Source organism: Ictidomys tridecemlineatus, chromosome 2, assembly GCF_052094955.1.
Source record: "Ictidomys tridecemlineatus isolate mIctTri1 chromosome 2, mIctTri1.hap1, whole genome shotgun sequence".
Taxonomy (NCBI): Eukaryota; Metazoa; Chordata; class Mammalia; order Rodentia; family Sciuridae; genus Ictidomys; species Ictidomys tridecemlineatus.
The window spans coordinates 16,495,664-16,516,016 of NC_135478.1; the positions used below are offsets into that span (position 1 = coordinate 16,495,664).

The 20,353-nt window shown below is 41.6% G+C and overlaps 2 protein-coding genes across 14 annotated transcripts in view; one reads left to right on the forward strand and one right to left on the reverse strand.

The window, feature by feature from the left end:
* The window catches only part of Klhl18 (kelch like family member 18), a 52,563-nt gene extending 47,598 nt beyond the window's left edge, over window positions 1–4,965 (reverse strand). For 2 of the 3 annotated variants that reach the window (XM_005332931.5, XM_005332930.5), the window contains exon 1: window positions 4,827–4,962. In XM_005332931.5, the coding sequence (XP_005332988.1) occupies window positions 4,827–4,955 (129 nt within the window). In that variant the 5' untranslated portion in view covers window positions 4,956–4,962. Of the gene's footprint in view, window positions 1–4,826 lie in introns of all 3 variants that reach the window. The other variant, XM_078029307.1, reaches the window with a different exon arrangement.
* An 87-nt stretch (window positions 4,966–5,052) lies between these two features.
* Window positions 5,053–20,353, forward strand: part of Kif9 (kinesin family member 9) — an 84,196-nt gene continuing 68,895 nt past the window's right edge. For 4 of the 11 annotated variants that reach the window (XM_078029249.1, XM_013361802.4, XM_021731444.3 and 1 more), the window contains exons 1-5: window positions 5,053–5,443; window positions 12,194–12,291; window positions 14,268–14,433; window positions 15,980–16,086; window positions 19,026–19,250. In XM_078029249.1, coding sequence (XP_077885375.1) covers window positions 5,053–5,443; window positions 12,194–12,291; window positions 14,268–14,433; window positions 15,980–16,086; window positions 19,026–19,250 — 987 coding nt within the window. Of the gene's footprint in view, window positions 6,626–11,950; window positions 12,054–12,193; window positions 12,292–14,267; window positions 14,434–15,979; window positions 16,087–19,025; window positions 19,251–20,353 lie in introns of all 11 variants that reach the window. The other 7 variants (XM_078029274.1, XM_078029269.1, XM_040290173.2 and 4 more) reach the window with 5 other exon arrangements.

Below are 20,353 nucleotides of genomic sequence, written 5' to 3' on the forward strand. Positions count from 1 at the left end.
ACAGACGAGATAACAAGAAAGTATGAAAGAACAGTTCATCCTGCACTCAGAGACTAGAGTCTATCCCTATTTCTGTGTAATCCAAATTGTGATCTTGAACAAGTGCCTTCCCCTTCTGGCTTAGACTCTGACATTTAAAATGTAAGCTACTAAAGTATAAAGTGGTCTGCAAACTTTTTTAAGGCAATGAACATTCTGTTCAGATAAAATCAGCCAAAATTTTTCAGGCACTAAAAATCAATTCAAAATGGCAGATTGAACATACACATTTATCTCCACTCCCTCTAGAAACTTCATTAAATTATTAAAAAGTCAGGAATGGTGATGGACACCTGTAGTTCCAGCTACTTGGGAAAACTAAGGCAGGGAGGGTCACTTGAGCCCAGGAGTTTGGGGCCAGTCCACAGAACATAGTGAGACCCTGTCTCTTAAGAAAAAATTATTATTGACTGGCTGGTGGTGCCTGTAATTCCAGCAACTCTGAAGGCTCAGACAGGAGGACATCAAGTTTGAGACCAGCCAGGGTGACTTAGTGAGACCCTGTCTCTCTGCCCCCACCAAAAAGGACTGAGGATGAGAGCACTCTTGGACTCAATTCCTGGTCACGGTGGCACACGCCTATAAACCCATTGGCTTGGGAAGCTGAAACAGGAGGATTATGAGTTCAAAGCCAGCCTCAGCAATGGTGAGGTGCTACGCAACTCAGTGAGACCTTGTCTCTGAATAAAATACAAAAAAAAAAAAAAATAGGGCTGAGGATGTGGCTCATTGGTTGAGTGTCCCTAAGTAGTTCAATCCCCAGTACCCCCAACAAAATCTACTACTTACTAAGTATTTACTACATGATTATTTGAAGTGTTTCATTATGTTAACTAATAGAATCCTCACTACTCAGGTAGGTGATGATCCCCATTTTAAGGATGAAGAAACTGAATCATTAGCATTTAAAGAACTTGGGTTCAGGTTTTCACAGCTAAGAAGTAGCAGAGCCAGCATTCAAAACCAGGTAGTCTCGGCTGGGGATGTGGCTCAAGCAATAGCGCGCTCGCCTGGCATGCGTGCGGCCTGGGTTCGATCCTCAGCACCACATACCAACAATGATGTTGTGTCCGCCGAGAACTAAAAAATAAATATTAAAAAAAATTCTCTCTCTCTCTCTCTCTCTCTCTCTCTCTCTCTCTCTCTCTCTCTCTCTCCTCTCTCACTCTCTCTTTAAAAAAAAAAAAAAAACAAAACAGGTAGTCTGGCTCCAAAGTCTGCATCATCCTGCCTCTCATACTAATGTTCAAGAAACAGTTAAGCAAGCTGGGTGCAGTGGCGCGTGCCTGTAATCCCAGCTGCTTGGGAGGCTAAGGCAGGATAATGAGTTCAAAGCCAGCCTCAGCAACTTAGCAAGGTCTTAAGCAACTCACTAAGACCCTGTCTCTATAATAAAAGGGGCTGAAGATGTGGCTCAGTGATTAAATGCCCCGGGCTTCAATTCCTGGTACCAAAAACAAAACAAAACAAAACAAAAAAACCCCACCAAAACAAATAAACAAACAAACAAAACAAAACAAACTGAAGGGGCTGGGGATGTGGCTCAAGCAGTAGAGTGCTCGCCTGGCATGCGTGCGGCCCGGGTTCGATCCTCAACACCACATACAAACAAAGATGTTGTGTCCACCAAATACTAAATAATAAATATTAAAAAAAAATTCTCTCTCTCTCTTTCTCTCTCCCTCTCTCTCACTCTTTCTAAAAAAAAAAAAAAAAAAAAAAAAAAAAAAAAAAACTGAAGCTCCCAAGGAAAAAGAAGCAGAGAAACAGATAAGAAAAATCTACAAAATTTTAGAAAATGGTCAAGTGTGGTGGCATGCATCTGTTATCCTAGCAACTTGGGTGGTTAAGTCAGGAGGATCGCAAGTTTGAAGTCAGCCTGGGCAACTTAATGAGACTCAGTCTCAAAATTTAAAATAAAGGGCTGAGGCTGTAGCTCAGTGGCAGAGCACTTGCCTAGCACGTGTGAGGCAATGGGTTCGATCCTTAGCACTGTATTAAAAAATAAATAAATAAACAAATAAAGGCATGCTGTCTTCTACAATTACAAAAAAATTAAAAATAAAAATAAAAAGGGCTGGGAATGTAGTTCAGCAGTAGAGTACATCTGGGTTCAACCCCCATCCCCACCCCACCCCCCAAAAAAGAACAAAATTTAGAAGATGAAAAGCAGACAAATGAGTAATAACTGACTTAGATGGAGAATTCTGAGTAATGCAGATGTAAAGCCACTGCAAATTCAACCACTGGAGCTGCCAGTTTCTTTTGAAGGTGTGTCATAAGGAGGAGACCAAAACAGGCAGTACTGGTCCCCTCCACCAGGCAACACTCTTGTCACTGCCCTAGCAGAAGATTGGAGATTTACTCTCTAAACAGGATGAACTAGTGACTCCAGACTTGTGTAACTGGGACACCATTGAAAATAAGGAAATGGCACCATTTAGGGGGACTGACTGACTCAAAGTCTGCCATACAAAAAGGAGAGACCCAAGTCCCCTTTCACACAAGACTCCTGGAATGATAACAACCAGATTTATATCATCTAGGAGGACACCTAGAAGACTGAGGAGTCTGAACACATTCCAGTGAAAAGGCAGGTCCATTATCCTACAGGCCCTACCTGATAGCACCACTGGAGAACATGTCAGAAATGTATATTCTTGGGCCCATGCCAGACCTATGAATCAGAATTCAGGGGTGAACTCCAAAACCCAGAGTTTTTTACAAAGCCAACAAGGAATTCTGATGCCTGCTAAAGTTTGAGATCCATTGCCCTAAGGGAGGCCCACTAGTCAACAAGTCATCACATACCAAAAAAACTTTTCAGTGCCTGTTTATCTGAAAAACAATCTGGAATTGCCAGAAATTTGAGGAAAGACTATATTTCCTGTGTGTGTGTGTGTATGGGGGGGATAACAAACAAGTTTCACAGCACAGTTTTTGTAGAGGGCAGTGAAATGCAGCAGAACCTGGTATGCTTGGCCTTTTCCTGACCCTACAGTCACTGAAACACTTCTCAGGCCTTATAGAAGAGATTGGTCTTTACAGTTCTGACCAGCTCTAGCCTAGGCCTATACACTGGTCCTTATGCCCTTGAAACAGTAATTCAGACTGACACTCAGATGGTACTACATCTGAATGATTTACTTGTCCCTTTGAATGAACAGAAAGCATTTTAATTGAAAAAAAAGTCATACAGGCATTTTTTGCTATAAATCTACTATATTTGATATTTTTATTAAATGTAGAAATGAAAGTCACTATTTTATGTAGAAAGATCTGTGACTATTCCACTCTGTCATGCCCTTTTTGCTTTTCTGTGTTTCAAAAGCGTCCCTTAATTCACCATTACACCTTAAATCTAAATCCAAAAATCCCTCCTTATTATTGCTTTTCACCAGTCTCTATTCACATCAAATGTTACTTCCACAACTAGATCATTCTTCTGTTTGAAATCTCCACATCTCTCACATTTATTTCTGTGGACAAAAATCTCTCATTTATTTTTACTTCCTCTGCTTCCATTAGTCCAGCTCAGTTTTCTCAATCCTCTTGGCTCCTCTTTCTCACCTGAGAAGATCCTGCCCCTTTCTCAGACCACTGTATTCCTCTCCTGGAAAATCATTTCCTTCAGGAGGGGTTTAAAGGGATGAAAAGGAGAGACCCAAGTCCCCTTTCACACAGTGAAAAGGCAGGTCCATATTCTACAGGCCCTACCTGATAGCACCACTGAAGAACTTGGACAGGAATAAGGCAAAGAATACCCCAAAATTTCTCATTTAATCCTCCCACTAACATGGAGAATTAGGAACCTTACCTATTTTTACATTTGGAAGACTGAGGCTTAGAGAGAATGAATAACTTGTCCAAGGTTACAACTGGGATTTTAATCCAAATCCCCTTGTCACCAAAGCCAAACTATCCTACTTTACCCTCTCCAGCAGGGTAGCAAGGTTTCCTTAACCATGTAGAAAATAAAAGCAAAAAGATCTCTGCATAGTTGTTGTTTTTTGTTTTTTTTGTTTTTAAACAGGAAGTTCACTCAGATGCTGAGAGCCTTCCAGCTAAAGTCCAATAGGGAACACTAATGACAGCACCATCTCTCCACCTGGAGGGTTCCACATGGCTCAGCAGCTTGTTCAAGAAGCAGCACAGCATGTCTCTCCGCAGGAAAAGACTCAAGCAATGGGGGGGGGGGGGCTGGTTTTTGTGACTGCTGGTAGGAAGGGTGGTTAAAATAGACCTTTTGGTGATGGTGGTGGGGGGGGGTCTTCCAGGGTGAGAGGACATCTGCCCACCTCAAAGATTCTAACAATCAAGGACAAGCAATGACACCTAAGGAGAAGCCTTCACCTCTATACGAAAGCACAGTCAACTTCGAGCGGCACAAAGAAATCTCTATGTGCACAAGAAGATGCTTCAGTGGTATCCACCCAAATGTGGAGCCGGACACCGCCCCTTACTCCCAAGAGAAGCTGTAAGTACATTTTCTCTGGTCTGTGTGACAGAAAAAGGAGGCGGGCACTTCGGTGTCTCCCACTCTGAGGGCCTCGGCGGCGCACCTCTCAACCTTTCCTTCCAACGGCTGAAAGCTGTCCCTCTTCCGCGCCCAACTTGGCCTTAATACCCCTCTCCCACTCGGCACCTCTCTCCCTACCACGGGTCTCCCTCCACTCTCTTCTCTCCACCGCTCTGCCTGCTCGACCTCCCTTCCCCTGTCACCCGCCCCTCTTTTCTTCCCGCTCGACCCCTTTCCTCTCAGCCAGCCGCCGCCCATCCCGCAGCACCTTGAGCGTCACGTCGCACAGCTTGCCCTGTCGCCGGATCTCCTCCATGACGCCGTAGCCGCGACTAGGCAACTCCGACACGGAGAAGTGCACCAAGTCCTCAAGCTCCTCCGCACCGTCCTCCACCATCTTCCCCCACCGCAGCAACTGCGCAGGCCTGGCCGGCCGGCTCCACACTAACCAGGGCGGGGCGCACACCGACCGCAGCTAGGAACGCTGAGCCGGAATGGGACGGGCCTGCGCGGCCGCCGTAATCGCAAATTCTTCTGCGCCGGAAGACCTGCAGCCCCGCTTCCTGGTTCATACACAGCCTTCGTTTCCCCGCTACCTCGAACCCGGCTTTGCGCATGCAGCTGTTGCAGTCTTCCTAGAATCATTGGCCACATCTCCTGTTTTTCGATTCTGTCCTGACCTTACCTGTATCCTCGACCTAGTGCTGTGCACTTCATTTCCGCCACCACCCCACGATACTTCCGGAATCCCCGACGCGACCCGTTGCTATGGCGACTTTATACACAGCCCGGCAGCAGCTCTTGGCGTGTCCAGATCGCGTGCAGAGCTTGGGTCTCTGCAGTCGGCAGCGGTCGCACTGGGCGAGTGCCGCTGCCTCGGGAGCGGTGAGCAGGGGCCGCGCGACAGTGGGATTAGGGAGAAGGGAGGCCCGATGGGGTTGTGCATCCTGGCCGCTGGCAGTGGCTGAATTCCCAGCACCACTCTATCCCGGAGTTCCCGGCTTGGCTTGCTAGTTTGTGAAACTCTGGCAGAGGAAGGCACGCGGCTTCAGGAGGTCTTTTATATTCTGGCAGCGATTTAAGACCTTCGGGGCTAATATTCCCTGGTTCCGTGAGGATCCCACGTCGTGCTCCAGACATAGAGGGCGTGAGGCAGGGGTGCCAGGGGTCTTCTGGACTCTTCTGCACTCCTTAGTTTTCAAACTGGAGTGACCTTGGGGATCATCAGTCTGAGTCCTGCGCTTTGAGCTCCAGAGAAAGAGAGGAATGGGCCCAAGGCCCACTGCCACCCACACTCCTCATGGGGCTCCTGCAAGTTAGGTGAGAAAAAAAGAGAAAGGCTACTTTTGCCTACATGCTGGTCTTGTCTCCAGCCCAAGGCCAGGTTGGACCCTATGTTTGGGGTTCAGATGCTGTTGTAGCCTCTGCCCCTGGTTTGTGCAAGAGCGCCAGAAAATAGGGACTGCCTGGGTACCAGCCATCACACCAGATACTCCCTCATCTCCTGTCAAGCCTTCGGGAGCTGTGGGTGGCAATTCCTTTCATTGCCACCCCTAAAACAAATGAGGAAACAGTGAATCTCTCAATTTGGAGGTCTGCTGTTGGCCACTCAGATTCACTTTATTTCACAGGTGTTAAGGATGGTGTTCCAAAGAGAGGGGTATTCCTCACAAAGCTCTGAGGGATAAGGACACTACTAAAATGGAGTATGTTGAGGGCCTCTAAAATAAACCTAGAAAACAAGTATCCTGAAGAACAACTGAAGGGTCAGAGTACTGGATGTGGTTTGGAAGGGGAGTCACATCATCTGCGCCTTGAGACTCTCTTAGTAGTGACTGAAGATGGACCCACACATGGAGATTCACCTATCCTCTGACTTCCAGCCATGACTATCACCACCAACCACCATTTCTTGAGCACCTGCTATGCTCTGAGCACTGTTCTGGATATTGTAGGGGGATTCTAAAGAGATAAAAGGCACATTCCTTGCTCTCAAGCAGCTTGTAATTTGGGAGCTGAAATCCACACAAATGAAGCGGCGTAAGAACAGTAACAAGCAGTATTTTAGTAAGTGCAAATGGCATGGGGCCCCCAATGTTTGGGTATTGAGGGGCTGCTGAATAGCAAGCACACAGTAGAGGTGTAGATCATAGGGAAGGCTTATTGCAGGCGGGTATGGCTCATGACATGCTTGGAGCCATAACATGAGCATCAGGAGACCTTGGGAACATGGACAGGCTGGTTGCATGTGCATGTGCATGTTAGCAATTTCATGGCAGAAAAGAGGCAGGTTCTGGGTTTACTTTGTGCTGGCTTATGCTACCCCTTGCTGTTGGTGGCAGGGGCTTCAGGGAGGGAGGCCTGGGCAGCAGGTCCCTGAGCTCCCCTGCTTCTTTTCTGTCCCTTTTAAAGAGCATCCTGAATGGTACCTGAACTTCCCTGGGAAGGAGGATGGGCCCTTGGGTCTAGTGTGGGGGAGTTGTTCCCAGGGCTTTAGAAATACAATATTTTAGTCAAAACACACTTTGCTTTACTCCGAATTTCCCATAGCATAGATTGAAGTGAAATAGAAAATGAGATACTCTCTTCAGTTTTCTGGTAGGACTTTGGGTTAGAGTTATTGGTGGCTTTTTTATTTCTAGAGCTAAATTTTAAAGACAAATATGACAATTTGGACAAGCCATTTTCTTTGCTCACCTCAATATCTTTCAGATTAATTTTCTAAAAATCAAAAAGTCTGAATGACCCCATAGTGGCTAGGAAAAGATGATCATGAAATAGTGAATTGAGGAATGTAGGAAGTATATACATACTTTATAGTAGGCAAATATGTATGTACTATGTTTGCTACTTGATTTGACAGCTGAAAGACTCATAATAGGTCAGGGTTTTATTTTGCCCCCATCATCAAAAATGTGAGCTGAAAGAGGAGCACCTATCTCTATTTAACTTGCTTCTGCAGGAACACTTAATGCCATTTGATGATAGTTCATATAATTTTAAGAGAAAACTGATCATCATAAGTTGTGTCTAGAAATGTGGAAGGACATTAATATTTTAATAGAAATTTTTTTGTTAGGTAACTCCTATGTAAAATATTACTATTTTTTAATGTGCTTTAAAAAAAACAATTAATTGTAATTGAAAAAAAGAAATCCCTGGGCTGGGGCTGTAGCTCAGTGGTAGAGTGCATGCCTTGCATGTGAAGCACTGGGTTTCGATCCTCAGCATCACATAAAAAACAAATAAATAAAGATATTTTAAAAAAACTAAATAGAACTTAAAAATATACACACAAAGAAATCCCTGTTGTGCCTGAGAGCTTTTTTCTTAAAAAAACTGAAAGGCCTTAAATATTAGTTTTGTTTTTTTTAAAATATTGGATATCAGGGGCTGGGGTTGTGGCGAAGTGGTAGAGCGTTTGCTTCTCACATGTGAGGCACTGGGTTCAATCCTCAGTACCAAATAAAAATAAACAAAATAAAGGTATTGTGTCCATTTACAACTAAAAGAAAATTTTTAAAAAATACTGAATATCATATCATTTTGTTAAAGTACTTTGCAGGTACAAACAAGCTATTTCTCCATATATATATCTATTTTTTTCCATTTTCCAAATTGAAGGTTGAAATTGAGTCAGGTTCCTATGCTTCATGTTTCTCTAACTTCTTATAAATTTAGCAAACCCCCCCCCCCCCCCCCCCCCCCCGCTGCAGGGTTCAGGATCAAACTCATGGTCTTGTACATGTTAGACAAGTGTTCTACTGAGCTACACCCCCAGCCTATGATTGTCCTATTTAAAAATCTTTCCAGGAGTTTTCTTTAGCTTCAACTCTATCCTCCCCCTTGAAAGTACAGGATTTTAGGGGCAAAAGTCACATTCCTTATTGAATTGGTCCAATCCTGATGGAGAGATCAAAAGACAAGTGTGTGATGCAACAAACATCCTGCCCTTTGGGCCTCTTGTCCATTCAAATTAGAATATTAATTCCAAATGGACTTTTTTTTTAAGAGAGAGAGAGAATTTTTTAATATTTATTTTTCAGTTTTCGTAGGACACAACATCTTTATTTTTATGTGGTGCTGAGGAACCCAGCACCCTGCGATGCTAGGCGAGTGCGTTACTGCTTGAGCCACATCCCCAGCCCCCAAATGGACTTTTAACATTTTTCTTTATATTCATGGTTCTGTAAAAGTGAAATTATTGAAATTTGAGAGCCCTATCTTAGGACTACATGACTATAAACTACATAGTGATATTATCAAGTTCTGAGTGGGGGGGCAGATAAAAAAGGTTAGATTGATTTTAGGAAAATTTATATGAAATTTATATGTAGCTGGGCACAATGGTGCACACCTGTAATCCCAGAGACTCCAGAGGTTGAGGCAGGAAGATTGCAAATTCAAGGCTAGCCTGAGTAACTTAGTGAGACTCTATCTCAAAATAAAAAGTAAAAGAGGAGGAAGTAGCTCAATGGTAGACCACTCCTGGGCTCAATCCCCATTACCAAGGGGGGGGAAAAAGGAAATAAGATATATTTATATGTAAAAAACTAGAAATCTTCCATTTTAGAAGAATTTAAAACTGTATTTTGTATTTTTTCCCAATAGTTTTGAACAATGATGTTATTCATTCAGTGTATTCTCATAGACATTATTATTATTAGGATTGGATCCAGGAGCGCTATACCACTGAGCTACACCTCCAGTCCTTTTTGTTTTTTATTTTCAGACATGGTCTTGTAGGAACAGACGAGGTCAAACACCAAAGAATTAGCAGGAAGCAGATTTATTTGGCTCCAGCCAGGTTCAGAGGGAAAAGCTTTCACTGTAACCAATCAATCCCCCTGAACCCCGAGTTCAAGCAGTTTCAGAACTTTAAACCCAGTGTGTAGGGGGAGGAGTTGGGAAGTTCACAATCTGCAGAAGTTCACACATAAGCAGCTTTTCTTTCTCTGTTCTGGGCAAGTTAACCCTTCAAGGTCAGCACCTGAGAAGGGTAGAGCTTCTTCTCCCCTTTCTTACCTCCCCCTGCCAGCTGTTACCATGGAGCCCAATTAGTAACATCTTCTCTTCTCTTTGAAATGTAAACATCTCTGAAGCTGCAGCCCCAGACCAGAGGCCTTGTTAAAGAATCTTTCTTATCACACTTTGCATTTGCAAACACTTCCCCCTTGAAAACTTTTACAATCTATTATATATCTTACAAAATACTAGATAGTCCCTAATTGTGAAAAACTAGTAAAGGGGTGTTCAGCACTTGGACTGCTGATCTCTTTCTGGCCTCTGGCCAAGTAAGAGAGAGCAACAGGAAATAGAAAGCTTAACTACATTGAACTCTTTTGTAGATTCTTTTGCTGATAGTCCTAAAGTCAATTATGGTAATGATTTTTGGAGAGGCTTAATTTAAGATTTTCTATGAAGAAGGGGATGCCACTACAGTTTTACAAGGTGCTGAGGGTCTTGCTAAATTGCTGAGGCCAGTCTCAAACTTGTGATGCTCCTGCATCCTGCTGGGATTACCCGGATGCACCATCACACCCAGCTCATAGATTTTTATCATATTTTTTATATTACCTAGATTTAACAAAACTGATGATTCTCACAGATAGAATTTTACTTAGTTTCTTAGAGCTTTTGGCATTTTCTCTCAGTGTGTAAGACTTTATCACCAGGCATGGTGGTGAACGCCTGTAATCCCTGTGATGGGGAGGCTGAGACAGGAGGATTGCAAGTTCAAGACTGCCTCAGCAATTTAACAAGATCCTAAGAAACTTAACAAAATATAAGACTGAGGATGAGGCTCAGTAGTTAATTAAGTATTTCTGGGTTCAATTCCTGGTACCAAAAACAAACAAACAAAAAAAGATATTATCATCATTATATATAATGAGACACCTGAAAAGCTGGTCAGATTTTTAAAATCCTTAAAGCAATAAAAATCAGTGCAATTGGTTGGGTCTGATCATGCATGCTTGTAACTCCAGCTACTCAGGAGGCTGAGGATCAAGGCCAGCCTGGGCAACCTAGGAAGACTCTGTCTAAATAAAGTAAAATAAGATAAAGGGAAATAAAATACAGGGAATGTAGCTCAGTGATATAGCACTTGTCTAGCATATATGAGGCCCTAGGTTCAATTATAGTACACAAAAAGGAAAAACAGCATAATTATCACCTCTATTTAATCACCCTCTGTTTCTCCACTGAATGTCAGTGTTAGAACCAAAACTTACTGTCTAATTAGTATTAAATATTTTTTTGCAGGCACTCCCAGGAGAGGGCCAAGTGTGATTTGACTCATAATACTAGTCTCTAAAAAGATATGAGATTTCTTAGTTATCATTTAAAGGATTTTGCAATTCGTTATTTAAAAGGTTTTACAAGAATATATTTTAATTGGGCACCTTGAGTTTGCTTAACTATTTATGGTGTTTGTGGCCCTTACCTCTTTAAGAAGGTCTTTTCTATTATGGAACATTTATCTAAATGACTATCACTTTCATCTGTAAGCTTCCATCTTATTCCATACAGCCACATCAAATGTTTAATATTGTATTCTATGTATAATAATTGTCATAATATAAATGAAGGAAGATAGATATGTGTGGCTACCTGAAGGAAATTGATGAGAATGTAGTTAGGTTTTAGGAGAGGAAAAGGAGGTAGGGGACTATGTTTTTTCTCTCAATGGACTGTTTGATTATGGAATAGCTTAAGTATACTTCTAGGGCATTTAGTCATAGAAGTATCCTTAATTTGAACCAGCTAGTCTGATAGATGTAGAGGGGATGCTGCATCCTAAGCAAGGTATATTTTTTAAATGTTTTTTTTAAATTGTTGATAGACCTTTATTTTATTCATTTATTCATATGTGGTGCTTTACCATTAGGCCACAACCCCAGCCCAAGGTATATTTTTTAAAAAAATATTTAGTTGTAGATGGACATAATACCTTTATTTATTTATTTTTATATGATACTGGGGATCATATAGCCTCACACATGCTAGGCAAGCACTCTACCACTGAGCCACATCCCCAGCCCAAAAGGTATGTTAATGAAAAAAACAAAACTAGGGTGTGGTCGTGCATATCTGTAATTCCAGTGACTCTGGAGGCTGAGGCTGGTGGATGGCAAGTTCAGTGGCAGCCCGGGCAACTTAATAAGTTCTTCTCAAAATAAAAAATAGAAATAATTGGCATATTACTGAACCAGTACTCCTGGTTCAGTTCCCAGTACTACAAAAAGAAAAACTACTTTTAGTGAATTTCATAACAAGCATATAATAGATGAGGCAAAGCATAAGGAGACTCATCTTACGCAGAATATTTCTAGAAACAACAGCTTAGAATAGGCCAACTAAAGGGAATATTCTTTCTTCTTTGTATTTCAGTCTCTTTTGGGTCAGTGGTAGAAAATGATGAAGCAGCCTTCAAAGCAGGAAGTACACATACCTGTTGAGCGGTGCACTATCCAGAGAGCATTGAAAGGCAGAGGTGAAAAGGAAGATTGGCTCTCAGGGGGATAGGGAAAAATGGGCTACAGGTCACTCTCTTTGGATCTTCTTAAATGAATGACTCCTCTAGTTGTTATTTGATGATGACTACTGAAAATTTCATTGTCCTCTTCTCTTTAGCTAGGATGGGTACCAGAAAAAAGGTTCATGCATTTGTCCGTGTCAAACCCACTGATGACTTTGCTCATGAAATGATCAGATATGGAGATGACAATAAAGTAAGTAGAATGTGTTTGCCTTTGCCTTCCTGGGTCCTTCTATCTCTGTTCTACCTCACTACAGTGGGATCCTATTTCCAACAACTATTTAGGGACCAGGACAGAATTGATCCCTCAAATCCAAACCACGCCCTCAACATTGAAATATGAGAAAGTTCATGAGGTTCCCATCTTTAATTGTCCTTTATTAACAATTTTACTGTTAAGAAGTTTACCCTGCATTCTTCCATTATATAATTTCTCAGGGGTATAGTAAGAATGCATTGAGTTGAAGTAGGCATGGGGGCACATATCTGTAATTGCAGCGACTAGGCAGGCTGAGGCAGGAAGGTCACAAGTTTGAGGCTAGCCTTAGCAACTTAGCAAGACCCTGTCTCAAAATACAAATTAAAAAAAAAAATCATCTAAGGGCTGGAGAATTTGGCTCAGTGGTTAAGCACCCCTGGGTTCGATCGCTGGTACTAAAGAAAAAAAAAAAAGAGTGTTGTTTTGAGTTGATTATTGTTAAATTTATCCAAGCAGTAGGGGAGACTCTTATCATGAGTTCTGAAGATTTATTCACCCTGTACCTTCACCACTGTCCTAAGAATCTTTCTGAAGCCTTTGACAGGCCTAGAACAGTATGAGAGTGTTAGATGTGAAAACATGTACAGGTCCATCTGGCCAGCATTGAGACATTTTTTAAAAGAAGAATTCAAGGGCAGTCTGCTCAAGACTTTAAGGTTCTAGCACTCAAAAAAGAGCTTAAATGTGGCATTTTAAAATGTGCCCTATAGGGGCTGAGGTTAAGTGAAATAAAGATATTGTGTCCAACTATAACTAAAAAATAAATATTTTTTTAATGTGCCCTACAGTACATGTTTTCAGTGAACATAGAAGCACAGAGCATTTTATATATGTATGAACCAAACCTGTCTTCTTGGTCTTGGTTTTTCTCTGCGTGGCCAGGTCTTAGCTTTTGGATTAGAACAGCCAGTATATAATTTCAGCAAGATAATGTTTACATCAGAATTCCCATTAAGAAGCTTGGAATCTTAAGAGGCATTGACCTTACCCAGTATGTTCCTAAGCCAGCTGCTGCCACTGTGGCTGCAATGAAGATACATACATCTAAAAATCTTGATTTCAAGTAGGCTGGGCACCTTCAGTTTACTCTAATACCAGTGAGTGACTGACAGTGTCTGGGAGGCCCAGAGCCTTTTCTGTGGCTACCTCATCATAACTCACGTTGGGCTTTGGTATATATGTAGAAATAGGTGCTTACCACAATGCAGAGCTGAGGGAGACCTTACCACTTTTAACCATCGACAGGGCTCAAGCCCAGGCTTCTGTCACCAAGCTCACTATTCCCTCTGACCTAATTCAAGGCCTCCTATACTTGTAGGATATGTCTAAGTCTTGTTTACTAAGAACATGATAAATTGGTTTGACTCCATTTCATAGATGGGGGAGCCAAACAGCCACACCCTGTAAACTAGGATGAGAGACACAGAAACTAGGAAGTGCATGTCTTCTGATCTTCCTCCACAGGGTGATATGGCCTCCCTGCAGGCGCTTCCTTCTTCTATACCAAATTGTTCATCCAGATCTCATCTATATGGGAATCCCTGCTCATCTCAAAATGATATTGCTTCCTCGTTTTTCTCCAGGTCAGGCCTTTGGAATCAGTGGCTTTTTTTTTTTTTAAGTTATTTCTTTTTTTTTTTTTTAAAGAGAGAGAGAGAGAGAGAGAGAGAATTTTTTTTTAATATTTATTTTTTAGTTTTTCGGCAGACACAACATCTTTGTTGGTATGTGGTGCTGAGGATTGAACCTGGGCCGCACGCATGCCAGGCGAGCACGCTACCGCCCGAGCCACATCCCCAGCCCGATCAGTGGCTTTTTTGTAACTGACATATAATTTCCTTCCTTCTTTCTCTCCCATTCCCCTTTCTCCATCTCCCCCTCACCCCCTTCCTTTCTCTCTGTTTTCCTAGAGCATTGATATTCACTTAAAAAAAGATATCCGGAAAGGAGTTGTCAATAACCAGCAAACGGACTGGTCATTCAAGCTGGATGGGGTTCTCCATGATGCCTCTCAGGACTTGGTGTATGAGACAGTCGCAAAGGATGTGGTTTCTCAAGCCCTTGATGGCTATAATGGTAATTAAATTAATTAATTGTTGTTTTACCTAAGAACCTGAGGATCACTTTCTGAAGGAAGACATACAAGTATTTTATGGTGAATTAAATAAAACATAAACTCACATTTGTAGGCTAATTTTTCTGTTTCCATGTTCTTTATTTTAACTTTTTTTTTTTTTAGAGAGAGAGAGAGAGAGAGAGAATTTTTTAATATTTATTTTTTAGTTTTCAGCAGACACATCATCTTTGTTTGTATGTGGTGCTGAGGATCGAACCCAGGCCACACACATGCCAGGCGAGCGCGCTACTGCTTGAGCCACATCCCCAGCCCCTGTCTCCTTGTTCTTAATAGTGGAAAACTTCCTATTTGCTTGATGACATTGTGAGCATGCCTGACCGACTACCCTAGGATAGGATGATTAGAAGACCCTGGCTTTTTATAGGTTGTAGAGGTTCAACTATTATCCTGTTAAAATGTTAGTTTGACAATATGTCTTTATGATCAATTTGATGAAGTCTAAACATTTTTCTCTTAGCTACCTGCTGGAAACTATTTCCATTTATTCTAACTTATTGTAATCCCTTTATTGTTCATATTCCAGTATAGAATTATTCATATTATCCCTAAAAGCTTCATCAGTGATTGATTTTTCTCAACAAAGTAAAAACAGCTTTATTAAGAATGTTTTTAAAACTTATTCAATCTAAGTTTATTAATCTTAAAACATGGGATCAGTGGTGTAGCTCAGTGGTAGAGTGCTTGCTCTGTCAGGTCTGCTGTGTAAACACCCAGAAGCAGTCTTTGGGATGGGATCAAGCCAAAAGCAAGAGCAGATGGGAGCCCAGGGTGACTACGTAGTTCATGTCTCAGAGCCTGGTGGTGATGCTAGACCTAAAGGATGTGAAAAGTACAAATGAAAAGTCTTTCAGGGTATTCAGTGGAACCAGATCAGGGACCAGTAATGATGGTCCATTTTTGGAAGTGACTTTGGACTAACTAGGAGCTCTCTTTGTCCTGTGCGAATCTGCAAATGTTGACAGGAAATGCCCTTTCTACTCTATCTCTTCCTGGAGATTTTAAAAGCCTTTTTTGTTTTTTTGGATAAGTTGATGAGTCTTGCCAGACCCAGACCCAAGCAGTTCATGACCTTACAAGAGAAGGAGGAGAGTCTAATGCTCCTGTTCCCTTCCTCATCTTTTAGGTAAAAATTCCCACTCTTCACTTCCCTGAAACTCCCTGTTCTCAGAAGCTCTAGGACTAGAAGCTCCCTCTCTCCCTCTCTAGGCCCAGAACATCTCTTGGTGCAGACAACATTAGAGCACTGGGTGGACTACAAATTCAGGGCAGATACCCATGTTTTGACTGTTTTATGTGTCATTAGTTTTACCACTCCTTTGCTTGCCCATCCTCCTCCATGGTAGAATTCCTAATGTCTTTGGCCAATTCCCACTGGCTACCTTCATACAGGGTTCTGCTTGGCACTAGATATGCTGGGGAATGGGAGAACTGTCCTTAGAATTATTTTCCTGGATGTCACTGAGATGTGTTCTGAAATGTTTGCAGGTACCATTATGTGTTATGGGCAGACGGGAGCTGGCAAGACATACACCATGACGGGGGCCACTGAGAATTATAAGCACCGGGGGATCCTCCCTCGTGCTCTGCAGCAGGTAGAGAATGGGCCCATGGGTGGGATGTCACATAGGTCCCCTCTCTGCCATAGATGCTGTCAATTTCAGATCAGCTAATAGAAATAATGGGATCTGGCCCTCAGAGGAGTTGCAGCCAGTACTGGTACCAGTACTATAGACAGAATAAATTCACATGGCGGGGGGAGGGGGTAGAGGCCTCAGGAGACTAGAGGTTCAAACACCCACACTGTTTCCTCATTTGTAAAAGAGGGAGCAGGCATGTTTCAATAGTTTGTGATTCTGTAATTAAGGATTTGAAAGTCCTTCCTTGTTTTAACTAGTATAATGTGGGCTCTTTCAGAGCTACTTTACTGGCCGACTTTGGCTTCTTTACCCAACATTGCCTTTAGAGAGCAAAGACAAGAAGTGAACCATAACCTGTGCTTTCAAAACTGTGTCAACTATGGCTTAGTGAAGTATGACTGAAGACAGGGCATAAAGGCCTTCCTTTGGGGCCTGCTAGCCTGGGTTCTGTGAAGACTATGTTTGGAGGAGGAAGCAAAAAAACCTTCCCACTAAAGCATCTTGTGGTTTGACAGCCTTGTCCTATGAGAAGTATAGATATCCTAGTATATAAACCATCTAAAGCTTCGGTATCTCAGCATCTCAGTCTTCAGTTGTATAGTCCAGTGCCACCTAATAGAAATATCATGTAAGTCACATATGCAATTTTGAGTTTTCTAGTAGCTACATTTAAAAAATAAATAGGTGAAATTTTACTTATTTGGGGGATATTGGGGTTTGAACCCAGGGCCTCACACATGTAGGAAAGCACTGTACTGCTGAACTATATCCCCAGCAGTTGGGAGTTGCCACATAGGAATCAAGTACCCCTTAGCCTTGAGCGATGAGAACGTGGAGATGTGGCAAGCCAGCCATGGGCTGTGTGTGTGTGAACTATGAGCACTGAGTGCACAAAGTGGATTGAACCGACGTTGCCCCTCTGTTTAGGTGGGCCTCGCTCTGCTTCTGATCCCCACACAGCTCATGAGATGGTCATGGCCTTCCTAGATGACAGTCAGTCTGCTGACAGCTGACATCATGAAACTAGACTCAACCCCCTGAAACCTGACCCCTTGCCTCAATTGAATGGCTTCTCCCCAATAAAAGGGTTCAGCACATGCTCCTTTCTCTGTCTTTTCACGGACCCCTAAGGTAAGAGGAGCCGTCGTAACACCCAAAGGAAAAGTATTTCTCTGTCTCTGTGTGATTACTTCGTGCCAGCCAGGTTCACCTGGAGTGACCTTAAGTTTTAGTCATGGAATGTGACACCCAGCCCTTTTTAATTTTATTTTCAGAGAGGGGTCTCCCTAACTTGCCCAGGTTGGCCTTGACATTGTGATCCTCCTGCATCAGCCTCCTGAGTAGCTGGGAGTACCAACATGTGTGCCAACTATGCCTAGTGTGAAAATAATTTTAACAATATAATTTTTTTATATTGTACTGGGGATGGAACCCAGAGGGTCTTTACTACTGAGCTACATCCCCACCCCTTTTTGTTTTTTATTTTGAGACAAGATCTTGTTAAATTCCAAAGGCTGGCCTTAAACCTGCAATCTTCTTGTCTCACCCTCCCAAATTGCTTGGGATTACTGCAAGTTGTCACCATTCTTGGCTTAATTTTAGCAATATAACTTAACTTGGTATATTCAAAATATAATTTCCAAATGTAATTAGTATAAAAGTTATTGAAATAGTTCACATTATTTTTCTATTAATAAGTCTTTGAAATTTGATGTATATTTTATACTTGGGGAGTACATTTCAATTTAGGCACTAAGTATTAGTCAGAAATACCTGTATTCACATTTTGTAAAATTTCGAGTTGAAAAAGTAGATTTAGCTGTGTGTGGTGGCATTGTCTATAATCTCAGTGGGGCAGGAAGTAAGTACAAGGCCAGCTCCAGGAATTTAGTGAGTTTTTTTTTTATCTTAGAGATCTTGTCTCAAAATAAAAAATAAAAAGAAATAAAAAGGGCTCAGTGGTTAAGCACCCCTGGGTTTAATCAAAAAAAAAAAAAGAAGAAGAAAAAATAGATTTACATATTAAAGATGTTATAAACATACTTAAAAGTTTACTGATAAATGAAATAAGTTTTAAAATTTAATTTACATAAAATTTTAAATTAAATTCATTTGCATTAGCAACATTTTAAGTGTACAACAGCCATCTGTGGTTACTATCTATCATTTTGGACATCTCAAGTCTAACCTTAGAAGAAGTGCGACTTGAGGATTATCAGCCCAATTCTCTATTTAACAAGGAAAAAAAATTAAGGTACTGTGACTGAGGGTGTAGCTCAGTAATGGAGTGCTTGCCTAGCATGTACGAGGCCCTGGGTTTAATCCCCAACCGAAAAAAAAAAAAGAAAGAAAGAAAGAAAAGAAACTTAACAAGGGGAAAAGACTAGTCCAAAGTCATGCTGGGAAGGATATTAGGAATTAAGGAAGCTGAATTCTGGCTTTGCCTCTATTCTTATTATCAGAGTGACTATAGAAAATTTTAATGCATGGAACTTTCCATAAATGGGAATTGCTCTTGCCTGCATCCCACAGGGGATTTGTGAGGATGAAATTGAATAATAGATACAAAAGAGGTGTGTAGATATGGAGAATACCATATGTAAGAGATCTTCACTTCAGAATCTTTTTCACTCATCATGCCTCTACTTCTTGTGACTAGATGAGGGTTAGCCAATCAGGAAGTCATGCTTCAAACAACTATAAGATGATAATTAATATCACCCATTGGACTAATCATAATAATTATTGATGATGAACATCATGCCAGTTAGATTATGATGAATTCCTTGAGGACAAGAATTGTCTTATACTTCTTGATCTTCTCTCCTGAGGTAAGAGCAACCCTGGCTCTTGGAGTTCTGCCCTTGGTGACTGCTGTCCAATCTCCCATCTAGGTTTTTAAGATGATCGAAGAGCGCCCCACACATGCCATCACTGTGCGTGTTTCCTACTTGGAAATCTATAATGAGAGCCTGTTTGATCTCCTGTCTACTCTGCCCTATGTTGGACCTTCAGTCACACCAATGACAATTGTGGAAAATCCTCAGGGGGTCTTCATTAAGGGCTTGTCAGTCCACCTCACAAGTCAGGAGGAGGATGCATTTAGTCTCCTTTTTGAGGTGAGATGATCAAGTCAAAGGGCTCCTTTCCTTTCCTGGCCAACCTTTCCCTCCCACTCCCTCCCTCCTCCATCTTTAGTTTTCTACTTATTTTGAAAATAAATATATTAATATATGCAAATCCAGTCAGAACTAAATAATATGAATAAAAAAGTTAACTTATAAACTTATTCCCTTAAGGCAACAATAATGTATATTTTAGTTTATTTCCTTCCAGCCTTTTTTCCTGGGGCAGTTTTTTTTCTTTACAGAGTTGAAATTATTTGTGTTTTCTCTCTCACCCTGTCTTTCTCTTTAGTTAACATTAAATTGTGAGCCCTTATAACATAGAAAAAATAAGGATAAACATCTTTAGCTAGGCATGGTGGTGAATATCTGTAATCCCAGATACTTGGGAGGTTGAGGTACAAGGATCATAAGTTCAAGGCCATCCTGGGCAACTTAGACTATGTCTTAAAATAAAAATACAAATAAAGCCAGGTGCAGTGGCCCACATCTGTAATCCCAGTGACTTTGGGAGGCTGAGGCAGGAGGATTGCAAGTTCTATACCAGCCTGGACAACATAGACCCACACTCAAAATAAGGGCTAGGAATGTAGGTCAGTGGTAGAATGCTTGCCTAGCATGTTTGAGTCCCAAAGTTCAGTTCTCAGGACTAGAAAACAAACAAAATTCTTACTATAAAAATGCTCTTACAGCCAGACAGGGTGGTGCTCACCTGAAAGGAAGATCACAATTTTCTTTTAAGTTGTAGATGGACATTACACCTTTATTTAATTTATGTATTTTATTTTATGTGGTACTGAGGATTGAACCCAGGGCCTCACACATGCCATACCCCCAGCCCCAAGGATCACAATTTTTTTTTTTTTTGGTACCTGGGATTGAACTCAGTGGCACTTAACCACTGAGCCACATTCCTAGCCCCCCCCCCTTTTTTTTTTTTAATTTTTTTAGTTATAGTTGGACACTATCTGTATTTATTTTTATGTGGTGCTGAGGATCGAACCCAGTGCTTCACATGTGCGAGGTGGGCACTCTATCACTGAGCTACAGTCCCAGCCCCCTAGCCCTTATTTGTTATTGTCTTTTAAAATTTTCTT